Genomic DNA, 25,904 nt, shown 5'->3' with positions numbered 1-25,904 from the left:
ATTGCCACCTTACTTATGTGCTGTCTTCAGAGCTGGGCGGCCAGAGAGCAGCGGCTGCTGACTGAGGGCCTAGCTCTGCAGGCAGCAGCGCAGAAGTAAGGTTGGCAATACCATACCATGCCGCCCTTACTTCTGCGCTGCTGGTGGCGGTGACTCTGCCTTCAGAACTGGGATCCTGGCCTGCAGCCATAGCTCTCCAGCTGCCCAGCTCTGAAGGCATTGCTGCTGCCAGGACCAGCACAGAAGTAAGGGTAGCAGGACTGCAACCCCCCTTACAATAACCTTGCGCCCCATGCCCCCAACCTCCTTTTTGGGTTAGAACCCCTATAATTACAACACTGTGAAATTTCAGATTTAAATAGCTGACATCATAACATTTATGATTTTTAAAATCCTATGACTGTGAAATTGACCAAAGTGGACCCTGAATTTGATAGGGCCCTACATATAAGGCCTTTTATGAATGCTTGTAACACACTGGTGATTAATATGATTGTAAAATGTAGTTATTAATACTGTAAGAGGAATTATGGATATTTATTGATCTTATGTTTTAAAGTGTATGGCTGAACAAAGCAAGGAATAGTTCCTGCCCAGACGGAAGTGGGGATCCGGGGGAGGAGGTCTAGGGAAAGCTATTTACCTGTCTTCTATGTAAATTAAGCATGGTAGGATCAAAACAATGGAAGCCCCATTTATATACCAGGGGAAGCCCGCAGGAATGGAAGAACCGCATGAGGTCAGCTTCTTGATGGACACAGCAGGGGGGTCATACAGGAAGGCTTCCTGCCTCCTGAAGCAAGGTCGTTGAATTTTGGGAGATACAAGCAAGGACAGGAAGCTGTTTTAGGCATCCATCATTAGGCAGACACAAGAAGCCAGCACTCTTGAAAGCTGTGAAAGATGGGTCCTTCAACCAAGTGTGGGTGGGTGAATGGGGTGAAGTCTCTGGAACTGAATATAGGTGAGAAACCTGCTTAGGCAAAGAACTTTCACCTAGGAGCACAAGGGAAACCAGCCTTTTGTGCTTCTGAGGGACAGTCTGCCACAGCTGGGAAGAGAATTGACAGATGAAAGAAACAACTTGAGCAAAGCCTGTATCTTGCTAGGTTAAGTTTTAGACTTTTAGATGCCTATTGTCACTTTTATTTGCTTGTAAGCCTTGCTGACTTTATTCCTTTTACTTAATCTCATTTAACTTATGTCCTATTGTAAAATAAAACAAGTTTATTAACTACAAACCAACTCAGTGGTGTGTTTAAAGGGAAGGGTGTATTCACCCCAGTTAAGTTGTTAAACTGTGATGTGTTTTTGTGTCTGAAGGAACAAATGAACCATATTATTTCTCTGACCTGTACAGGGGAGAGCTGGACATTGCAGAGCACATGGTTTTGTGAAAAGATGGGAATGTGTTGGGGTCTCTTTGGCTGTAACCAAAGCTGGTGGAAATTGGTGCGGGGGCTGCTGGGATCAAAGGTGCTGAAGCAGGGCTGTCTAGCACACAGACATTCAGGGTGTGACCTGCATGCTGGTAGGCTGTTGGTGAGAGGCTGAGGTTGGCAGCTACAGCAGCAAAGCATTGTGAGGCACCCAAGATTACAGGGGGAGGGTGATGGTCCCACCCCTCACTGGTCTGGATTGGCACCTTGCACTGGCCAGACTGTGAGCAAGGTGTATATACTATATGCCACATAAGTGATCACTACACTGTTTTCTTTAGGATCATATACAGTAAATGTTTCCTTGGTTTATTCTAATGTACCCCAATCTTTTTTCTAGTTCCATTTTTGTCTTCGTTTATTTGTTATGAAAAATTGCCAAAAGCTTTTTAAATAAACCCCTGACAGAAAGGCAGAAGGAACCCTAATTATTTGTTTTATTGACAGTTACTGCACATAAAAAGCAACAAATATCTCACCGTCAATAAGAGGTTACCAGCTCTCTTGGAGAAGAATGCTATGCGGGTGTCTCTGGATGCTGCAGGGAACGAGGGGTCCTGGTTTTACATCCAGCCGTTTTGGAAGCTGAGGAGCGAAGGTGACAATGTAGGTGAAAATACTGAATCTCAACTAAGTTGTTTAGGGAGAAAGTAAAGGGATGCAAGAAGAAGAAGTATTTCATAGTTAATGGTATAAATCAGGACTCAAAAAGCACACCGAATTATTTCTAAACAATGTCTTTGCTGAATATACAGTACATAAATATATAATGCCACCTCAAATGCCAGAGGGAAGATAACGTCCCGGGTTTGGTTCTACACTGGTGATGCACAGTGGGTAAGAGTGTCAGCTGGTGTAAATTGGTGTAACAATGACATCAGTGGTGCTACACTGATTTACACCAACTGAGAGTACATCCTGTTGCACATTGCGGGGGGAGGGGGCAGGATGATATAGGAAAAGAGCCCGTAGATTCTGAAATGAACTCACAAAAAGCAAGAACATTCAGCATAAAGGGCAAAATTCCGTTCTCAAGTCCATAGAGCAGATCTCTAGCAAATATGCTGCACTTTTTCCATGCATTGAACTCCTTATACCCTCTCAGGAAAACTTTGCCTAACTCCGAGAGGGAATTGGATTTGATAATCAGGTGGGTCCTTTCCATCTCTATCGAGTATGATCCTACTATTGAGTCCAGGCGAGTCTTGCATGTTAGTTAAAGATAGAATGTAAGAAGAGATCATGACTGCAGATCTAAGAGAATTGTGTCCTAAGCTTGAAACTCACTCCTTAAATCATGATCCACATCCACTATGCCAGTTCACATCCACCTCTGAGAGGGCCAAGTTCCGGGTTTGGCAGCTTCACATTGCAGACCTGACTGGGGATTCCTGGGCCGGCTCTTCAGTTGTGGAGTGCTAAGCAAATCTCTCATCAGCAGTAGCCACGTACAGTAGTGCTTTCTTAGACCACAATAGTTTCTTATGAAAATATACTGGAGGAAAATATTGATAAAGTATGCTAGAGGGAGTCGTTACAATGTATTTGATTTGTCTAATAGGTCACACTGTAACCCAGGGGTAGGCAACCTATGGCACGCGTGCCGAAGACGGCACGCGAGCTGATTTTCAGTGGCACTCGCACTGCTCGGGTCCTTGCCACCAGTCCGGGGGGGGGGGGGGCTCTGCATTTTAATTTAATTTTAAATGAAGCTTCTTAAACATTTTAAAAACCTTATTTGCTTTACATACAACAATAGTTTAGTTATATATTATAGACTTATAGAAAGAGACCTTCTAAAAATGTTAAAATGTATTACTGGCACGTGAAACCTTAAATTAGAGTGAATAAATGAAGACTCAGCACATCACTTCTGAAAGGTTGCCTACCCTTGCTGTAATCTTTGATTCAGATTTTCCCATTAATATGTTTAGATGCAAAATTCAAAAATAATATAAACCCAAGGCTGGATCCTTGATTTGGTTATAGGTAATACATTTAAATTCAGTTTAAGAACTGTGAGTGACACAATGAGGATGAAATTCATATTTTATTATATGATAAAACTAAAGCAAGCATGTTTTAAAGAAGTACAGTCTAACAACTGAACTCTGCATTTATGCTCACATTTCTAAGATGAAAAGACACTAATGGGTGATCAGTCCCTTGATGAAGGAATGGGTGTCGGGTCCTTCCTTTAAGCTCTGTATGATGGTGTATGGAACGCTCCATAAATTGGAAGCTACCCTATTTATAGTAAATTATAATATATTAAATCCACCTTTTTACCATGTGTGTTCTTCAGCTGCCGTATTTAATTATCAGTACCTCAGAACCAAAATATCATCATCTTCTTTTTTGGCTATTAATATCAAACAACATTCTAATTATCATTTGTGTCAATCAATATTCCAAAAGATCCAAAAATTCCCCTACAACACTTGCTAAAACCGGTTAAAACAAAAACATATTTACTACATGACCCAAGGTTATGCCTTGAGTCACTACTATTAATACCTTTTTATTCACTCATACTAACAAACTTAACTTTAGGCCTAAAGTTTAGGCTTCATATTAGCTAAAGGCCTATGCCCTACTTGCATTTCAACACATTTTCAGTTAGCATAAGTAAATATTACCCTCGTGGTTTAGAATTGTGAGATTTTTTCTTTTTAATAATAATAATAATAAAAAAAAAGATTTTTAATTTGATCTTACACTGACTTCTTTGGAGCACTTCCATAGATATTTGGCACCATGATTGAACCATATTACTTAATGCATTCTAGCAGTCTAGTTTGGATTCATTTATTAATATCCAGTTAGGTTAAGATGTTCTAGAAACTGATAGTAGTTTTGTCCCAATTCTGCAGTCCTCCATCAAATAAAGCTCCATTTGACTTCTATAGGAGATTTGACTGGTAAGGACAGAACCTGCTCCGATTGAAGTGAATGCCAAAGTTCGCACTGACTACAATTAGTGCAGGATTAACTCCTTATTGACTGCTGATTTTTGACTCTCTGCCAATTAAACTTGTTTTGTGTGTGGTATTGTGATAAGCCAAGGGAGATGGATATGCACAGCCACTCACAGTTGGTGCTCAGAAGTCTGCAGAATAGTGGCCTAATCCAACTGTCTGATCTAATTATAGTAGTATCTCAGTAGGTGAAGTCAGGGCCGGCTCCAGGGTTTTGGCCGCCCCAAGCAGCGCCCCCCCCCCCCCACAAAAAGCCGCGATCGTGATCTGCGGCAGCAATTTGGTGGAAGGTCCTTCGCTCCGAGCGGGAGTGAGGGACCATCCGCCGAATTGCCGCTGAATAGCTGGACGTGCCACCCCTCTCCGGAGCGGCTGCCCCAAGCACCTGTTCGCCAGGCTGGTGTCTGGAGCAGGCCCTGGGTGAAGTTACTCCAAACTCCTATTGGACTTCAGGGTTGCTCTAAATTACCACAGCAGCAGTGGCCCCCTAGGGGCCATTTTGCTGGCCCAAGATTGCCAGAGTACAATGTGTTCTGGGCGTGGCTTCTGCCACTCCCAGCACATCCTCTGCACCAGGGGGCTGGGCAGAGGAGGGTTGCATAGAACTGGTGATTGCTTTTTGCAAGAGGAGGCTTCAGATGCCCTGTTTAAATCAGCTTTCCATAGCCTTTGCATCCTGAGATCTGGCCCAGAGATTATAGGGACATAGTTAGGCTCTCATTAAAGTCAAAGGATAGATTCTTATTGACTTAATGGTGAATTGCATCAAACCCTAGAAGATACCTATTTGGGTTGGAAAGTGAAAGAGTTTAGGCCAGGGACTCGTTAATTAATTACTGCCACAAAGTGAGAGTGGGAAATAAAACTAAACCAGTTCAGGTGTTTGTAGGAGTTACAGTTCCTTTCCAAATCTTTGCCTGGGTCAGCACAGCTGTGTGCCACTCCTTACTTCTGGCCCTCCCACCCCCATATAAAATCAGCTGTTAGTTCTCATGAATAATACCTTTTTTAAAATGGGATGCTTGATTATGTGTTAGCTCAGTAATTTTGTTGTTGTTATAATCCAGCTGTACTTTCAATGGATTTTGAAGTCCTGATTCAATTCTGCAGGATACAAGCCTGATGGTTTATTTTGGTTAATGAATTGTCTGATCTTAACTTCTTACATGGTGTAAGTAAAGTCTGTATAAAGCATGGCATGCAGGAATGTATTGCATAAGTAATGTACTTTAAAGGCACTTTTTTCATCCTTGTTTTGGATTCCTTTAGTAAACTTTTTTGTTTTGGATCTGCTAGGATTTTGACATGTATTCTGAGCATGATGACACCTTGTTTTGTTACCAGTATTTATTTAACTATTGTTAAACAACTGGAAACTTGTTTTCACCCCCCCTCACCCCGCACCACCAATGGGCCAAATTCATTAGCTTTGATTTCAGTGGAGTGACATGAAGGATGAATTTGGCCCAATGTGGTGTCAATTGCATTAAGTTAGCAAATGCAGAAATCAATTTTGTGTGTTTGCATTCCAAAAAAGCATGGCTCTCGCAGCATTTCTCAGGACACGGATCACAGTTTTTAGTAGTCACTTCCTAGTTTTTGCCTATATGCGTGCTTAGACTTGCTGTGAACACCAAAACCAAATCCCAGAATCAACACCAAAGTTTGAGCAGGGCTAATAGTATTATTTTACTTGGATTTAAAGTATTTCCTCTGTTAGATATGAGTAGAATTCTTGTCACATAAATCTGTTGTTTTTTAGGTTGGAGACTGTTTGTTTTCCCCAGATCTGGCTGTTTTGTGCAGCTCAGGCAGTGCACAAGAGGTGGAATCTGGCTGTAGCTGACTGGCTGGCAATTCCTCCAGTAGGGAGGGATCCGTCAGTTGGCATAGCTGGCATTTGTGATGACCACCACCCATTGTGTAGGTGCCTTTCAGGACAGGGGGGCAGACTATAATTTGATTTTCAGTTGGTATATGATCCTTTAGGGCCCATAGCCAGCTGGGGTAAGTTAGAGTACTCCTTCGGCTGCTCTAAGTCAGATCACACCTGGGGTTGGGCCACAGCCACTCACTTAAGCTGATCTGATGTTGTCCGTCCCCCCCCAAACAAACCCCAAAACAAAACACCCTGGCCCCAAGCCTCTAAGGCTGCTGTGAAATCAAAGACCTAATGATGGAGAATTTTTATTGATAGCAAGGGCTGGAGAGGGATCTTCCTCACAATTTCTGGACTATTTTCCCAAGTTTTACCTACCATCTGACTGGCAGTGCATGGGAACGAAGAGCAGTTAATGCAGTTTTTATCTGGATTGGTTTGTTTTTACAGACATGGAACTGATAGGTTCATAGGGCCACTTTTCCACCCACCAATGCCTACTGAATCAAGCAGCAAGCTCACTGAGAGTGCTGAAACTTGTTGGGATGACACTTTGAACTTGAGCCGCTCGCTGGAGGATGTACTTGCTTATCTGGTTGAAAAAAATTCCATGGTCTCTGAATTGTCCTCAGAATAAGTTGGCCAAGCAAAGGTCCAAGAGCATCATCTGAGCTGAGCCCTAAAAAATGTAGCATTGCTCCATTTTATTGGATAATTCCATGTGACTAACTTGACATTTATTTCTGGCCTCCAGATAGTTGTGGGAGACAAAGTTGTACTGATGCCAGTCAACGCGGGGCAGCCTCTGCATGCCAGCAATATAGAGCTTCTAGATAATCCAGGCTGCAAAGAGGTGAGTTCAGCAAAAGAGGGATAGTTGGCAATTCAGAATGTGAACGCTTCCTCCTTTTTTGGTATGCTCAGCTCCCGCATGGGCTAAAAGCCAGTAGCATACACCGACTCTAACACTGCTGATACTACCCCTGAGAGAATGGCCCAGCTACTTGACAACCTAAAAGCAAAACATGCCTGATTCTGCAAGGCACTGACAGCTTCCTGGGAGTTGTTGGGTACCTGACACTCTTACTGATGTCAATGCGTGAGGCAGGTGTTTAGCACCTCTCAGGATCAGGCCTTTAGGCTCTCCTGTTAGTAAGCACTATAACCAGTCATAAACATTTGGGCCATTCTATATCCATCATCATCATTGTCACCCATCATTATTTATTAGTGTTACTGTATTAGATGGGAACCCTTGTCATGGACCAGGACCCCATTGCCCAGAACAAAAAAGATCTTACTGTACCGTTTTATGTATTAAAAAGACTAAATCCGTGTTAAAAGAACAAACAAACCCTCAACCTATAGGTGTGTATATATTTTTAACAGGTAAATGCTGTTAATTGCAACACAAGCTGGAAAATAACTTTATTCATGAAATACAGTTGCTACAGAGAAGACGTTCTTAAAGGAGTAAGTATGAGTCACATTTTTGTAATTTTGTTTGTATTGAATTTTAAAATTTGGAACAATTATGCCATATTCAGGTTAATTGCACCTAGGAGAAATATTACAAAGAACTAGAACCGGAAAACCACCTTACAGGAGCAACCATAGCTATCTTGCATTATCTAGGATCCTCCACCAGTGTCCCACACCAGTCCTATATAAAAATGCAAAGGAAGAATACTGGCTTACTGTTGAATAATCTTAAGTTTTTATTTGTATTGTAGTATATCCCAAAGGCCCCCATCAAAATTGAGGACCCCCAAGGCAAGATATGGTACAAACACATGATGAAACTCTGCCTTGAACAGCTTACCCCTTTTAGTTTCAGCCAAGATGCAGAAAGCGATTGTAACAGGTAGTAGGAGGGAGTGGGGCATGAATGGTGGGAGCACTGGTTATAAGATGCTGCTGCTATAAAAGTGAATGTTGTGCACAACTTGAGGGCTCTGAATCGCTTAGTTTTATTTTAAATAAATTAATATCACCAGTCCCCACGTGCTCCCGAACTAGCCATTATCAACTGGCAATTTCATGGTGGCAGTGGGTTTTGAGGAGGAATGTGAAGGAGGAAAGAATGGTGCTTACAGAACTGTTTGGGGAGGGTGTTTCATGCTTATGGGAGAGGTGGAGGACAGCAGGAAGATGCCTGTGGAAGAAGCAGATGCTGGAGACTGGCATTGTTAGCATAGCAGAGGGGGCAGGACACAGGAGCAGTATAACACACTTGAACAAATAAGTAGGGCGGCGTCGACTTATGAAGTGAGGGCAAGAAGATAGTCTGATGCAGTGGAAAAGGGGAAACCGCTGGAGGGATTCAGAGTGAAAGAAGGGTTACAACAGGCAAGGATGTTGACCTGGAAAGGTGGAGGGCAATGCAGGTGCCAGGGAGTACTGAGAGGAGGATGTCGTAGTAGTTAGAATGGGAGGTGGTGAGGCTGGAATAAGAATTTGAGCTGGGTGGGCGTAGAGAGAAGGCGGAAGCTTTAAAAATTGTGGCGGAGGAGGAAGTAGCGTGACTTCAGTGCAGCTTGGATGTGTGGGGCAAAGGAGAGGGAGGGGCCAAAGTTAACACAGTAGCAGGGAGGACAGAGAAAGCACAGGGAGTGTGTCAAGTTTGGCGGGGAGGGACCAAGGTCCTGATCCTCTCCCACCCTGGAACCTTATGCAGTAATTTACACTTGTTCCGAGGCCACTTGACATGATGCCAGATCAGAATTTCTAGAAGTTTACATGCATCTGGCAGAGGTGTAAACGACCACACAAAGTATAAGACTGTGGAGGTTTGGATCCAAAGTTCAGCTTTAGTCAGCTTTAGTTCCAATTGACGGTAAGACATCCATGAGGAAACGTCGGGGAGAGACATGCTGAGATGAGAGAAGGACAGGTCAGGAATGGAGCATAAAGATGGTAATTGAAGCAAGGTGAGCCAGTGAGATCCCCTAAAGAAAAAGTGGGGAGAGGACAAGAGGGCCAAGCCCCCTCTCCACTACCAGAAATGATGTGGGAGAAGGAGAAGGCCCCATTGAAACAGACATTGCTGGAACAACCAGATAGGCAAAAGGAGAACTGGGAGAGCACAGAGTTGCAAAAGCAAATGATGATAGGTTGTTAAGAAGGATATGATCAATAGGGTCAAAAGCATCGAAGATTTCAAAGCAAATGAGGATTGGGTTGAGGCCTTGCGATTTGGCAAGCTCTGCAGTGAATGTGACTCTCCATCATCACAGCACCAATGCTCAATTCAGCATAATTAGCAATCTGTGTTAGAAAAGGCCTAGGACAGGAATAACTGGGTATTGCTGTCCGTGTTGAGGTGCATTGGCAGAACTGTATGAAGGGGAAGCTTGTACAACCCCTGGCTACAATATGCCTTATTCACACTTCTAGAGTGTGCTGTCAGCTATTCATTTTCACCAAGCACTATTTTTGATTAAGCATAGTTAGAAAACCAATTAAAAAAATTCCTTAAACTTAAAAATTACCCCAAGGTTGACTAGTCATCTTTTCATTGTCTTGCTTTGAAATAGATTTTATTTTCATTAACGTTTCACAGGGTTTCGATAAGAATAGACTTTCAAGTCAATAGCCTGTCTGCAGCCTACAAAACCAAGATGTCTTCTCCGCTTTCCATGAGGCCCCAGCAACAGGAAAAAAAAAGTCAAAGGTCCCACTTACCCAAGTGAAAAGTAATGTGGACTCTGTTGACGCCAGTGGATTCATATGGCTCAGATTCTGGCCCAACATTTCCAATCACCTTGTCTTCCATTTGGTAATACTTCCCTTTCCTATTCCTTTAGGGGGATGTTGTTAGACTCTTTCATGCGGAACAAGAGAAGTTTCTGACCTGTGATGAATATGAGAAGAAACAACATATTTTCCTTCGTACAACATTGCGTCAGTCAGCCACTTCTGCAACAAGTTCTAAAGCACTGTGGGAAATAGAGGTATTTTTGCCTGTTATAAATATTTTAGGATGCAAAGGGCAATACTCAGAAAAAATGTATCATTCCTGGCCATTTGGTATCCCCATATACCTCCCAGTAATTATTCTTGTTTTTATGAAGCAGTGTGTGTAGGATGAACACTTAAGAGATGCTTTATTGCTACAGTCATGTAGGGGAGAAGATTTTTTTTCTTGCTGTGTATATATAGCTGCACAGAAGCAAAGTAATGGAGGGTCAAATTCAGATCTGGCATAAATGGTGCAACTTTATCAAAGTCAGTGCAGTAACACTGCTTCTCCTGAATCTGACCCAAGATAGGTATATATGGAATCTCATGGGATGCACATATTTGCCATTAATGACACATGGCAATAGACTACGGCCCCGATTCAGCAAATTGATTGAGTCCATTCCTCTTCAGCAGAGCCTGTGCTTACAGTAAGGCTTTGCTGAATAGGAAGGCTTTGCTGAATTAGGGCCTAGATTATCAGGAGTTTTTGTTTTTGATAGAAGAATGGGGGCAATTGATATGTCTTAGAACCTTACTTCCACAGTGTGCAAGGATCCCAAACTGCTAGACAAACGTTACACTGTGAAAACAAAAGGCTTCTTACTTGGTCAAATCTGCATTTTTGCCTGGGTAGGAACTGCAGGAGTGGGCCCTGCATATCTAGGGATCACTTAACTCATTACTGAGAAAAAAGGCAATGCCAAACTGGAAAGTAGTAAGTAACACTACAAAACAGTGGAAGACCTAAAGGAAAGAATACCCTGGCCAGCTCAACTGACACTGAGGAGATTTGGCCAGACAGAATGTAATTATCCTGGTGTCCTATATCCAGAACACCCTAATTAGCAAAAAGTGCTATGCAGTTGATATTGTTTGTATTGGTGGTATTGCTGTGTTGGTCCCAGGATATGAGAGAGACGAGATGGCTGAAGTAATAGCTTTTATTGGACCAACTTCTCTTTCAGCAACAGAATTTTTTAATAAGAGAAGGAGACACAGTGTAATCTGCTTTTAGTAATGCCCATGTAAATGTGGAGTAGTGCCATTTACTCTGTTGGATTCAATGGAGTAACTCTAGATTCACACATTATAGGTGGCACATTTTCTTGCAAGCAGTGAAATATAAATGTAAGTAGTTATGATCCGTGGCAGATTTAGTGTAAGCACAGAATTTCACCCTGTAGTAAAATATTTTATCATTCCATGATGAATTTACATTGTACAGAATATTGACCGCATTAGCTATTAAGGTTGCCAATTTTGGTTGGACATATTCTTGGAGGTTTCATCACATGACATAATCTTTAATTTAAAGATTATTCTTTAATTTCTGGAAACTCCAGGGCAATCCTGGAGGGTTGGCAACCCAATAGCTATAGTAGAATTAGTATTTCAGCATAATGAAGACAGCAGTTTCTCTGAATGGGCTGTATTGTCCATGAGGTAGGTATTTTTGTGTGGTCCTCATGATGGCTGGTATGACTAATAATCTGTATTTCTGTCTGTAGGTTGTACATCATGATCCATGCCGTGGAGGGGCAGGACAATGGAATAGCCTGTTTAGATTTAAACATCTAGCCACTGGGAACTACTTAGCTGCAGAGGTAAGAACAGCATCTAAATAATTGGAAGCATGTAACAAAACTGGATGAGATCCTCACATACCAGGCAACCTTGTGCTGTGCATTCTTCTAATTCAGAGCTGCTAGAATATTCTCTATTACTGGACAAATATAAGCTGGTTTAGGACAACTTCTGTCTTTAGTTTCAACTGTGTCATTCACTATTGGGTCAGATTTTGTCACCAGTTACACCAGTGCAACCCTACTGATGTTGATTGCTATATTTTGATTTAAGATGGTTGCTTTTTTTTATTTCGGTGTTCTTGCTTCTACTTGGTCTTGGGAATGTTGTTAGGATAAGTCAAATATTAATTTTTGCTGGCCCAGACAGCTGCATACAGATTAAAGCTTTCTGAGTTCAACTGAACACAGGATAATTACTGAGGCGGATCAAAGAAATGGGAGAAGGGACAGTAATGCAACTTCTGTAGACTGTGCTGACAAAAGAGAAGCCCTTAGGTGTGTTGTGTTTTTGTTTTTTGTTTTTTTCCCCCCCCCTCTTTTGGGTTGAAAAAGATTTCCATCACGCTAATGAAAACTAGGGGCCAGATCTTCAGGTGATGTAAAGTTAATGGAACGACATCGATTTACACCAGCTGAGAATCTGGCCCGAGGTATCTTAGAATTGTGCGCCGTAAGAGCTTGTCTTGAGGTACAGACTGGTTATGTCATGATATCCTGGTATTTGTATCACGACAATATGTCGTCATTAGACCTGGTTGAAGTTTTCTAAAATTCAATTAACTTTGAATTTTGACCAATAACCCCCTGCTCCCACAAAAAATCCCTCCCAAACACCTACCAGAATATTCCACAATTATTATTATTATTATTATTATTATTTTGGGGGGGGTTCTGATGTGGTGTTTTGCCTGCCACCCAAAAGCAACAAAATATCTTTTTCCCCCCCCCCCCACACGTACGTCCTCCCTCCTTCCCTTCCCCCAAAACAAAAACCATCTGGAAAAATCTGGAAGAGAGCAGTTACTGAGAAGCTTCCTCGGTTGTGATCCTGAGTTTGTCTTATTGAAGTAGTTATGAGCTTTATTGATCATGTTTATCTGCTCCATTTTAGGCCTGGTTGTACATGTGACATTGTACTGATATAATTTAAGATATGATTTTCATATTGATCTGGTTAAACCAGTGCAGTGCTATGTGTGGACATTCACATCAATTTAAACCTGGCTTATATCAATTTGGATTGTGCTTGCAAACTAGCCTGTGCTTGTAAATGTTCACGTGCAAGCTATACTCATTTAACCAGTTTTAAACCAATATGAGAGAGTCCACACACACAAGTTGTACTGCTTGAACTAAACCAGTGTAAGTTAAACCACTTCTCTGTGTGTAGACAAGTCCTTATATCTACACACTACTGCCATAACTCCCAGAATCCTGTCATGACATGCACTGAGTTCAGAGTGAGACCAGTTGTGGATTATCAGGAGCATTCTCATATCTAGTTATTGCCAAACCAAGGTCAAGAATACGAAGAGTGTTCTCCCCAGGACATTAAGATACCAGTCCTATTTTTACTTTAAGAGCTGTTGAAGTTAGTAACCTTTTAAACAGCTCTGATATAAACCGTGCATAGTATAACCGGGACTCTGGTAAACCTAAACTCCCTGTCTGGGTGAATGTGGAGCAAGGTACCTGAGACAGATATTGCAAGCACCTGCAGTGTCTTTGGGGACCAAACTGTATTAAGTTTATGGATGGTTTATGTATCATTGTGGACCAGGGATTCTATGCTACTCTGGGGAGGGTTACCACAGCTCCTCCAGTAACTACAAACAGCAGGGGGCAATTAAGGCTAATCATTGACACTGTGAACACCTTCAGAGAGGTACCACCTCTGCATTGGCTTGCAGATACTGGGTCTTCCAAGGACCAACAGACACAGAAGGGGTTTTGGTATAAAAAGGCTGAGTTTAAATTGGCAGAGGGCTTTTTTTGATTCAGTAAACAGGATTCTCTGTTCAAGGGGAGTGGGGAGAAACCTTTGCAGAAGGTTTGGAAGGATTTTGGCTTACAAGGGCCCATAAGGCTGATGCGTGGCCCCTGGTAAGCTTTTAGCACAAGTATAGGAAGGTTTTTTTTATCTGTTTTTGTTTTCTCTGTACTGCTTTTTACCCTCAGAATAAACATATTTTGCTTTGTGAAGGCTGTTTGATTACTGGTACACACTATTGTATCTTCTGGAGAGAGGTTAACCACAGGTGCTGGACCTTGGTCAGATCTGCTGGGGAAATCACAATGAAGTGCAGAGGGACTGAAAGTCTAAATCCCTGGTCTGGAGGGGGAGAGACATAGGTCTCTGCCCGAGATAGGTGGTGGCTGGGAGTCTGAAACCTTAGCCCTCAAGGAAGACCAGGAGGGAGAGCAAAGGTGCAAGTTAATCCTGAAACTGTGACATATATAGTGGCAGCGTGTGCTGTCTATGACAATAGGGAATTGCCAGTAAAGTGCCAACAGCAGCACTGAATGCGAGCAGTGTAGAAAGGAAAAGCACAGAGAAAATCCTCATCTTTTCAGGAAAGGGATAGCAAAAATAGAGATGTGGGGGAAAATAGGTTATGAACAGCTTAAAAAAGTCAGCTGGTTGAGAAATGCAAAGAAAGGCAGCTCAACGCTGAGGAATGGACAAAGGCACATCTGGGCAATCTGATCTACTGATATACTTTGAGGATCGGAAAAGGAATGATTGTGAAGGAATACAGGGAATGCCCAGTCCACTTGCAGAGAATCCAATGGGCAAGGGGAACTCTTGGAGACACCTCCCTAAAGGGAAGCAGTGAGGAGGCTGTCGGAGGCTGCAACCATGCTGCATCCAGACTGAAGGCACCGCTGCAGTAGGAGTTGTGGACCGACTGACAGAGCAAAAGAAGCTACAGTTGGAGAGGGACAAACTGCATCTGGAAGCCCAGCTACTTGCAGACTGGGAATGAGAGAGAGCAGACCAGGAGAAGCAGCATCAGCATGAGGAGAGAGAGAGAGGAGGACCACTAGGAAGAGGGGGGAGAGCCAGAGAGAGAGAGAAGGAGTGTTAATATCAGCTCAGTATGGAGAGACTGCACCAGCAAAACTCTGCTCCAGTAGGTGGAGGCAGACTCCACATGCCTATTCCGGCTGGGTTGCCTACAAATTATTTCCCTGCTTTAGGAAGGGGTAAGAAGGATGGATTTCAAAATGGGGTGTAAATTGAGCAAGGGGGCAGGAGGACTTGGTACGGTATCGGACTCCATTGCTTTCGGAGAAGGCCCTAGGTGTTTTCAACCGTATGGACACAGGGGACTGTGACGGAATATACCAGGCCCTGCCACACCCCACCCCAAAAGAGGGCAGTGGAGAGGGTCCTTCAAGCTGTCTAGAGTGGCTGACAGCTATAGAACCCCGGGCAGGGCAGTGCTACTAGAAGCTGGGGAGAGCGAGAAGGAGCCCTGAGCTGGTTGCCGGGACTCCATTAGGACATGGCCCTGAGGTCAGGGTGAAGCTGGCGCAGGGCTGCGGGGAAGTGGTCCAGGGAATTAGAGAAGCTGTGCAACATAGTTAAAGGGACTCAGCAGATGGCTGCAATCTACAGGGTTGGTGGGCTGGGAGCTGGAGTAGTGGGTTGGCCCGGGTCTCCCCCAGCCCCCGTTAGCCAGTGTGGGGAAGTGGCCTGTACATTGAGGCACCTCAGAGGGGGAACTGAACTATAGTGGCCCAGCTGGAGAGCTGTAGCTAGGAAGCCCCAAGAGGGCAAAGGTGTTGTCCCTGCTCTGGGATGGAGCAAAGCCCCAGGGCTCCCTCCCTGGAAACAAACTGAGAGAGAGTGTACACGCGCGTTCACTCGGCCGAGCGGGAGCTCACAAGAGGTGAGTGCACCCTGTTACAGGGACTATAAAGATTAATTTATAGGCATATAAACAAGCCTTGTTGTGAAAGTTTAAACTGACCCCTGAAGCATGTAGGAGAAGGTTTCAGGGAGTTTAAAAAAAAAAAGAAAAGGGGCATATAACCTATGCTGAGGTGTCAAACCAATTAGGAGTTGTGTAACAAACTGGGGAACTGGTTGGGAGTTTACCATAGTCGATGAGGCATATGAATTAATGGGTTTAGAACAATTCTACAAACTTTGACACTCCCACCCCCCGCAACCTAAAAATCATTGTTAACAGACAAGGACCTTAGAAACGAAACTAGCTGGGACATGGCCAACCAATATGTGGATAGTCGACCTGAGTTTGATTAAAAAAGTCAAGCAAAAGCTGACCCCAACCGGGACCTGAAGGAGAATGGACTATACACAGACTTGGGGGGAGGCAAACCCTAAGTGGGTCTCCAGAAAGGAATCTGGGGATCTGAAATGGTTTTATTGCAACAAGAATAGTCATAAGGCGATACACTATATGGGCCCGGATAGACCAGGGGCTGGTGGTAACCCGCAGTGCTGGCAGGTGGCAGTGACCCCACCTATAGCAGAAGCAGATCTGGCCTTGATGGTTCAGTCAGTAAATCTGACTCTTTCAGCCCCCAAAGGGGACTCAACAAAACATTCTTTCCTGGTTGAGGTGGTTGGGGGGAAAAAAGCTGAGAGATACTGGACTGAAGTAACTCTGGTGCTCCCAGAGATGATGGACCACTAGCTATCCCTTATAGACTCTTAACTACTCAGGGATAATGGGAACCTTCTTTCCAAGTCCTGGCAACTCAGATCTATCTGAAACTGGGTGACAGTCAGGGACCTAAGGATGTTGGCGTGCACTCCCAGCTGCTGGTAGAGGTCTTGTTGGGGAATCCTGGCCCCAAGCCACTTGTTTTCTACTTTTGGCTCTGAGTAATTACACAACAGCTAGGAGCACCAGAAGCTCCCAAGAAGTGGGGGCACAACCGATACCCAAATTGCGGCCCCTCCCCCTGCCCCCACCTCTTCCCCCCCACCCCCCCAAGGCCCTGCCTGCCACTCACTCCTCTCTGCCAACTACCAACCCCCCCTTCCACCTTCGCTCGCCCTTTTGGCAGGCAAAAAGTGGTGGAGTCGTGGCCCCCTGGACCCTCCATTCCAGCACCCCTGACAACAGCTTTTGGCTCGGACTCTGATCTGAAAGCCGACAGGTGGAGAGGCAGCTCTGTGCTGCTGCCTGATACCGTGAGTGCATGCCCTAGGGCTGAGCTGGATCCTGCTGATAAACTGACCTCAGAGGTGGGGAAGCAAGTCCCAAGGAGCAGGCTGAGCCTAGCCTCCCAGCTTCTGATCTGCAAATCAAGTAGGAACAATTGACTGACCCTACTCTAGAAAAACCTAGGGTGGCTGCAGCTCACTCCCTTATCGCCCTGGGACAGGAGGGCACTTAGAAATGTTTCTGGGGGAATCAGGGACTGTTCTGTAGAGTGGAGGTCCTCCTAGGAGTGTTGAGACTGTTGGTAGCACCACAAAAGTACTGACTTAAGCTACTCAGCCTAGCCTATGATGTATCCTTCTCAGGGCACTGGGGAATACATGCACTTACTCCGGGATTTCCACTGGCCTGGGTTTTTGAGTACAGAAATACTGTAAATCTTGTGACTTATCCCAGAGCACGGGGGAGGGCCAGGACAAGGCTGCCCTAATCCCTCCTTCCCATTCTAGAGGAACCCTTTCAGAGGGTTGCTGTGGACATTGTGGGCCCCTTAGCAAAGTTACCTGGCTATGGAAAAAGTGTATTTTGGTGCTAGTAAATTACCCCATCTGCCCACCAGAAGCACTAGGCCTGTCCTCTATAGAGGCAGACAATGTGACTGACGCTTTGCTAGAAATATTCAGCTGGGTCAGGTTTCCCCATGAGGTTCTGACCAGAGTGTGAAATTTGTCTGCCCTACTTGGAGGTCTTTGGGAGAAATGTGGGGTTCAGCACTTCTGGTAATCTCCCAACCCCCCAGACATAGGGGCTGGTAGAGCGATTTAATGGAACCCTTAAAATGACGATGAACATTTCTGTGGACTAACACCCTGGTGACTGGGATAAATGTTTATCTTACCTGCTATTTGCTTATCATGAGGTTCTCTAGGAAGCCACAGGATTCTCCTCTTTCAATCCACTCCATGGGAGGAGGGTATTGTTCTCCTAGACTTAATGAGGGCTGAGTGGGAAGGTGCATCCTCTCTGGAGTGGGAGTCAGTGGTGGAATACCTGTTCGCCTTCAAGGAAAACTCATTGAGATCATGTTGGTCACCTGAGATAATCTAGCTATAGCTTAGGAGAGACAGAAAGTCTGGTATGACTGAAGCGAATGTGCTAAGACATATTATACAGGGGACCATATTATGGTGCTCATTCCAGTGCCAAGGAATAAACTCCAGGCAGCCTGTGAAGGCCACTTTAAAATAATCTAATAGCTCAGTGAAGTGAACTATGTGGTGGAGCTGTCTGATTGCTCACGCCAGATCCAACTGCATCATGTGAATGTGAGGAAACCATATTCTGACAGTGAGAATCAGGCCCTGGCCATGAGCCAGCACTGGGAAGACAGAGGGAGCATCCCCCCCGGAATAGATCTGGTGGCAGGAACAGGGGCCAACCTCTCCCTAGACTGTACATGCCCACACAGCAAGCAGTGATCATGAGGGTACTGCAGGCCAATCACCAGGTGTTTTCCAGTAAGCCTGGACACACCTCGCTTGTTGTCCATCAGGTAGAGATGGACCTAAGGGTCTAATTAAAAGTTCATCCTTTCAGGGTTACCGGGAAAACAGCCCAGAGCTTGGGGCAAGAAATAGCTGACATGCTAGAGTTAGAGGCGATCCAGTGATCAAGTAGTCCCTGGTCATCCCCTGTTGTATTGGTACCTAAGAAAGATGGGTCAATGAGATTCTGTGTGAATTATTGAAAGCTCAATACCATCACTCTGTCTGATGCATTCCCCATGCCTAAAACAGACGAGATACTGGACTAGTTGGGAAGAGCCCAATTTCTGACCACAATTGACCTCACTAGAGATTATTGGCAGGTGCCTTTGGACTCTGATCCAGGGCTTAAATTGGCGTTTTTCACCCTAGTAGGGTTCTCGGAGTTCCTGGTCCCATCTTTTGGCCTCAAGGGGGCTGTGACTACCTTTCAGCAGCTGGTAGATCAGTTATTGGATGGGGGTGGATGAGTTTGCCCTGGCTACATAGATAATATTTTTAACTTCAGCCAGACATTGGAAAAGCCCGTGACTCATGTAAGAAGGGTGCTGCACAGCATTCAGACAGCGGCCCTGGCGGTAAAGATGGAGAAATGCAAGGTGGGCACAGCAAAAGTGGTATTACAGGAGATTCGTCCCTTGCTTTAGTACTCTGACTGCTCCTGTTACTGATCCGTGTAAAATAGAGAAGCCAGACAAAGTGTCAACAAGCCGTCTGTGATCTGAAGGAAGCCCTTAAGTACGGACCTGGTTCTGGTAAGCCCAGACTTTAACAGCCTTTTATGGTGTTCAGACACCTCTGACGCAGGGTTTGGGGCTGTGTTGGTGCAAAATGATGAAAAGTGGGGAGACGCCCCATTGAGTATTTGAGCAAGAAATTGCTTCCCCAACAGAAAATACCATTCAACAACTGAAAAAGAATGTTTGGCTACAGTGTGGGCGCCCAGGCAGTTCCAGCCGTGTCTATTTGATCGACATTTAACTGTGTACACTGACCACTCATCCGGTTGCATGCGATGGAAGGGACAGATGCCAAGTTGCTATGGTAGAGCCTTATGACCCAAGCTTATGATGTGGAAGTGATTCATGGGGAAGGAAATGCAAATTTGGTCTCCAATGCTTAGGCCAGAAAATAAGCCAGTGGGTACCCCTAGGGTACCAGACACCTTTGCTACTAACTGCTACTTTATGGGGGAGCTGTGACAGATACTGACTGCAACCATCTGTAGTGACCTTGAGCAACCACATTGTGTGAAGTTTATGATAGATTTTATTGTATTGTTGTGGGCCAGGGATTGTGTACAGCTCTGGGGGTGGGGGAGGGTAGGGTTAGCACAGCTGCTCCTGGAGGAACTAAAAACAGTGGGGGAGGGGGGGAGTGATTAAGGCTAGTCGCTGAAAGGTCAAATATGTTTAGTGAGGTACCCCTTCGTTGGCCAGCAGATACTTGTTCAAACTGGGTCTTCCTGCGACCACCAGACAAAGAAGGGGCTTTTGGTATAAAAAGGCTGAGTTTAAATTGACACAGAGCTTTCTTTTGATTCAGTAAACAGGACCTTCTCTCCAAGGGGGAGCCCCAACCTTTGCAGAAGGGTTGGAAGGACTTTGGCTTACAAGGCCCCATAAGACTGATGGGTGACCTCTGGTAAGCTTTTAGCACAAGGAACATTTATAGCATAGGGAATGCTTATTGTTGTTTCATATTTTTCTTTGTACTGCTTTTACCCAAAAGAATAAACGAATTTTGCTTTGTGAAGGCTGTTTGAGAACTGCTATGCACTGTTGTAGCCCCCAGGGAAAGGTTAATCAGAGATGCCTGACCCCAGTCAGACCTGCTGGGGAAATCACAATGAAGTGCAGAGGGACTGCAAGTCTAAAACCCCAGTCTGGAGGGAGGGAGATGTGGGTCTCTGCCCAAGATAGGTGATGGCTGGGAGCCTGAACCTTGAGCGGGTGCCCTTGATGAAAGCCAAGGTGGAGATCAAAGGTGCAGTTAACCCAGAAACTGTGACAATCCCCTTGCAGCTTGCTGGCCAGTCTCACTCCACTGCACAGAGTGCAGTAGTCTAGCTTGTCTGAAGCCAGCTGGCTCTATTCTATATTTATTATTTCTATTACAGTGCTGGCTAGTGCCCCCCAACTGAGATCAGAGCCCTGTTGTACCAGGTGCTATGCAGACATGTTGTAAAAGACAGATCTACCATGAAGAGCTTGCAAACTAAATAGACAAGCCTAGAGTAGGAGAGGCATTTCTTCACTGCCCTTTTGAAGATGGGGACCTGAATGGAAATTTTCATGTGCATTTTCAAGAGTGCTGGCTGGCTCTGCTTTCATCTCAGATGTCATGTGTCCAAAGGTTTTAACAAGGGCATCCTAAATCTTCAGGTAAATGGGGTGTATGGCAATGTGTGCTGAAGCGGAGTTTAGAATCTTTAAACCTCTGTATTGGCTTTCCTGAGGAAATCACTGGCAATAAGGTTCTCAATATGGAGAGTGGCATAGACGCAGTGCAGTAACAGCTGGAAAAGAGTTCAGGTTGAACAAAGGTTATGCACTGTGCCTTGAAAGCAGCATTAACTACTGCATCTGTGAAGTGTAAAAAATCTGCTAGTGGAGATATTAAAGGTAAAGCTGTAATAAAAACCTGTGAACCGCTTTTTGTACAGTTCACATGTCAGGCACGACACGCCAGCCAGGCATCCACCTCAAAGATTTATAAACAAGCAGGCAGACACGTAATGTGCGTGAGGTAACTTTTAAATCAGTTGGGCAAAGCTTACTGAGTGCTTATCTGTACTCTTGCAGCAGAGAGAGATTACTCATGCCATGAATTAGCAACCCCGTCACATGCTGGCATCACTTGTTTTTGTTTAAGCCTCTATGATAAAGATATCTAGCGTGGAATAATAAACACAAACAAAACAAAAATTCATGACTAACTTTAAACATTTTTTTCCTCCCCAGCATATTGATACAAGTTCTGTCACAGTTGAGCTATTGTAAATCATGTTTCACAACTGGTGTTTACTTGTTGCATCCTTCTGTACGTCGGTTTGGTACGTCCCTCAGAGGGCTCTGCAGTAAAATGTGGGTGGATGGGAATGACTCCCAAGTGATCAGTGTTCAGAACTCTGATCCCTGAGGCCCAAATGCTCCCCAAACAGTGAAATCATAAAGCAGCACTGAGCTAAATCCCCTGCTGGAAATATCCAAGGGTGAAATCCTGGCTCCACTGAAATCGAGGGGAATTTTGCCATTGACTTCAGTGGGGCCAGGATTTCACCCCCAAAGAACTGAGCCAAATCCTCATCTGAAGTCAGAGGAGCTAGACCAGTTTGCACCAGCTGAGATCCAGCTCACAGAATTTTATTCTGATCTTCATGGAGTCAGTGGTGTCTAAGGTTCTTTTCTAGTACTAGATACAGCACGGATTCTGCAAGTTAGTTTTAAATGATTCCCTCCCCTCCCCCCCGCCCAGGTGACCAGACAGCAAAAATCAGAATGGGGTAGGGGGGAGTAAATAGGTTGACTATACAACAAAGCCCCTAATATTGGGACGGTCCTGACAACATCTGGTCATCCTTCCTCCTCCCCAGATGGTTTGTAAGGTTAGGTGAAAAATTATGATGTGGCAATTTCCCAATTTTTGTAGTTTTTTCAGTACGTGTATCCAGTGTAGAAAGCTCCCAAATCTGTCTCTGTTGGCTTGGAGCTGGCGACATTCAACATGAACAGCATTTCAGATGCTCCGGGTTAGGACCCAGGCAGCTGTGTCTTTCTCATGACCAAACCTAACCTTTTCGGTATTCTAATCACCAGGATAAAAGTCTCTTTGAACTGGTGGTGGCTTATTGACTGTGCTAAGCTAAAACACACACCTCTGATACTCGTGCGTGTGGGCCACTGGTTCTGTGATTACAAAAATGAGAAATCTCTATTGGAAACTGTACCGACACTTGCTTTTTGAGGACTTTAAAGGCACCAAGCTAGAGATTCAGGGTTAAGACTATCATTTCATATTTAACTTCTCCAGTGGGACTCATGCATTACCGCACTAAAATGAACATACGTACTTGTACGAATATCAAGGCAGACCCTGTTCAGAGACCTCTGGGTAGACAACCATAATACAACGAGACATTGTAAACGGAGACCAAAATCACAAGACATCCTGGAATTTGTTAGGAGAGTTCCTGATAATTCTCCTTTACTTTGTTGAACAGAATGGGACTTTTAGATATCATTGCCAGATCTGGCAGTAACGGTGTCTTTTTCTCTGCCAGAGCTATATTCAGGTTGAGTTAAGCTGAAGGGGTTAAATTAGTAACTTTGAATTTTATAGGATCTTAGAAATTCAAGATAAAAACAACCTGCTGGATCATTAATCCATCCCTTTGCAAATGCAAAATACAGTCTTCAGATTATTATTTTAGTTATATTCCAGTAGCACCTAGAGGCCTCAACTATGATCAGATCTCCACTTTGCCAGGTGTACAAATTCTGAATAAGAGACCACCTGTGCCCTGAAAAGCTTATAGTGTAAAGAGACAAGACAGACAAAGGGCTAGCAGGGGAAACAGATGTGAAATGACCTGCTCAAAGGCCAGTGGTATTGAACCCGGGTATCCTGTCTCCCAGACCAGTGCCATGTCCACTGCTTCAGCAAAGCCCTTAAGCATTTGTTTATCTTTGAAGTCAGTGGGACTTAAGCACATGCTTATGGGGGCAGAGGACTCATCAGGTATTAAATTCATGTGACTGGGGTCTTCACTCATGCAAAAATCCCACTGACTTCAGTGGGAGTTTTTCATGAAGACTGTAGGATTGAAGCCTTGATATTAGCCAAAAGATGGCTTAAAATTTGCACCTGTAAATAGTATATATGATGATCTCTATAGTCCTCTATGAGAGCCATGCATATCGTGGATGGTTTGATGGGTTATTTAGGCATATATTACCATGTTCCATAGGTCTCTTTGATTATTGGGCTATGTTGCCTTTTTGATCTTCTTGGGCAGCTTTTTATTTGTTTGAGATACTTTATGTACTTGGATGCCATAAAGTATGAGTGTCCCATAAATACAATTTATTACTCCTTTATTGCTGTTGCTGTTTTACATTTAAGTCAGATTCTCAGTTATAACTTCCCATATTTTACTTTTGATTCCAGCATCCTTGTGATAAGGTAATGTAAGTACCAAGCGCCAAATCCTGCTCTCTGGAACACCAGAGTAATTTCTTCCAAGTCAGTGGGGTTGCACCAGAGATGAACCTGGCTTGTTATTTCTCACTCAATACAGGCTTAGGCTTGGATCCTGCAGTCTGGTCCACCTGTACAGACACATGTGCCCATGTGAAATTCCAGTGACTTCAGTGGGACTTTGCACAGGCATCTTGGTGTGCCTGCGTGGATCAAATTCAGGATATGGGCCTTGAACTGGAACAGTCCAAGAGATAGAGCTGTGTTCTCAGCTATAGTCTAGCTGGAGGAATCGTTCATTACAAATACCAAACCACACAGAGTATGCTCAGTTTTGAGATTCATTGTACACGTGCAAATTGAGCCAGTTTCTTCAAAAGTTAGCTGTGTTTCAGGGTCAGCTGTTGTCTAAAGTATGGGTTCGTGTTCAGACTAGGTGAAGTTTGGCAGCTCCTGGGGTTTGGGTTTACGGGCTTGTTTGGAATTTCAGATTCAATCAGAACTAGTGAGTTTCACAAAACTCTGTTCTAAACTACTTGCCAGCAACCCTTGCATCAGAAGTCATTAAAAGTTATTCATATTCCTCTTTCTTTCCAAGGTAATTTCCCCTCTCTCCCTCCCATGTACTCATTCTAAATGTCTGTAGAGAAGCTTGTGTCCACGATGTTTGAGAGAAGTTGATAGAAGTTCATTTTCTCTTGAAAATGAATTTGAGAACTGCTGTTCTACATCCATTAAAACTTATTCCTGTTCATATTATGTCTCTGTTAGTTTAAAAAAAAAAAAGCTTTAGTAAACCATACTATATAATAAATGACAAAGTGTATAGCCTTTATGTGGATGGTCAGGGTCAAATGAATCCTGCTGTATCAGTATTAAAGTAACTAGAGTGGTACCAGATGTGAGTTTATGCCAATGCAATTTAAAATGAAAACTGATGGAACACACCACATAATTCAACAACACATAATTAACCCATGAAGCAAACCATTACAAGGTATTGAGGAATGTAGTAGGCTTAGAAAAAGAGTTAGATATCTTCTATGAGTAAGATCCACCACGCTAGCTAGGATAAAAACATAAAAGGGAGATCAGTTCTCATGCTTTAGGACATAAGCAAAGATTAACTTCTTGGAGTAATGCAGAAATTTCCCCTATATGTAGGTTATTCTGTAATGGGTTTTCTTCTCTTTCTTTTGAAGCAGCTAGTGCTGGTCACTTTTGAGACAGGACACCAGACTACCTAGTCCAGTAAAACAATTCCCATGAGAACATGCAAAGTCCATTAGCTTGGACTTCCTCTCGTCCAATTTTTGGTAAGGGGAGTTTGAATTTGTGTCAGGGATCTTCATGCTCAAGATGCCAAAAAAGAGGCCGGTCTTTGCCAGCAACCTTCTTGCCCCCTTTTTCAAGGCACCGTGCAAGCATCAGCCTTTAGGTACTGTCGTAATGGTAGAAATGCTTGTACTTCTGTTACATGGATAAGGCAGATAATGGAGACTTAGTCACACGGGGACATTGTGACATGAAGCTTGCCACAAAGCTTGGATAAACAACTGTTATTGGTACGGAAGTGAAACATGGATGCTGAGGAATGCTGAAGAACACTGGGTTGACTTTTTTGATTCTCATTGTCTTTGTCAGCTGCTCCATATTAAATAACAGGACAAGATCAAATCCAAGGATATTTGAAGCTGAACCCAGCAACCATCAGCACTAATTCGGTTTCGACTGCTTTCTTAGTATTGCCATATTATTAGAATGGCAGACCAACAAATTCCGAAGGAACCAAGGAATGCCACTACAAGCCCGGTGATTGTGTAGGTGACAAAAGTTTCAGGGACACAATAAGATTGCCCATGATAGACATCAGCTAAATATCCAGCCAGGTCACCTTAAAGACCTAGCTGGAGATTGATCCGGATGGTGCTCAAATGACAAGGATGCCATGTCCCCTTGGGATTTGCCATGATTAGTAGTGAATTCTACAAAGTCCCTTATCTCAATGAAGCAAATCACTTGGAATGAATAGCTTTATTTGAGCATGACGATAGATTATCTTTTTCTTAGGGTACCTGTCAGTTGTTTGCAAACAAGAAAAACCACCACCAGATGGCAGTCCACACTCAATCCTTAACTCATCAGATAGCTACCACACTGGAATAATTTTTTTTT

The 25,904-nt window shown here is 43.9% G+C and overlaps 1 protein-coding gene across 4 annotated transcripts in view; it reads left to right on the top strand.

Moving 5' to 3' along the window:
* The window catches only part of ITPR2 (inositol 1,4,5-trisphosphate receptor type 2), a 341,154-nt gene that overhangs the window by 62,864 nt on the left and 252,386 nt on the right, over positions 1 to 25,904 (top strand). For all 4 annotated transcript variants that reach the window (XM_034782924.1, XM_034782916.1, XM_034782942.1 and 1 more), the window contains exons 5-9: positions 1,887 to 2,045; positions 7,051 to 7,149; positions 7,686 to 7,769; positions 10,103 to 10,249; positions 11,768 to 11,863. In XM_034782924.1, coding sequence (XP_034638815.1) covers positions 1,887 to 2,045; positions 7,051 to 7,149; positions 7,686 to 7,769; positions 10,103 to 10,249; positions 11,768 to 11,863 — 585 coding nt within the window. The remainder of the gene's footprint in view (positions 1 to 1,886; positions 2,046 to 7,050; positions 7,150 to 7,685; positions 7,770 to 10,102; positions 10,250 to 11,767; positions 11,864 to 25,904) is intronic.

This window comes from Trachemys scripta, chromosome 1, assembly GCF_013100865.1.
Source record: "Trachemys scripta elegans isolate TJP31775 chromosome 1, CAS_Tse_1.0, whole genome shotgun sequence".
NCBI lineage: Eukaryota > Metazoa > Chordata > Testudines > Emydidae > Trachemys > Trachemys scripta.
Note: the sequence above shows the minus strand (reverse complement) of the source record. Positions and strands in the feature narration are given on the sequence as shown.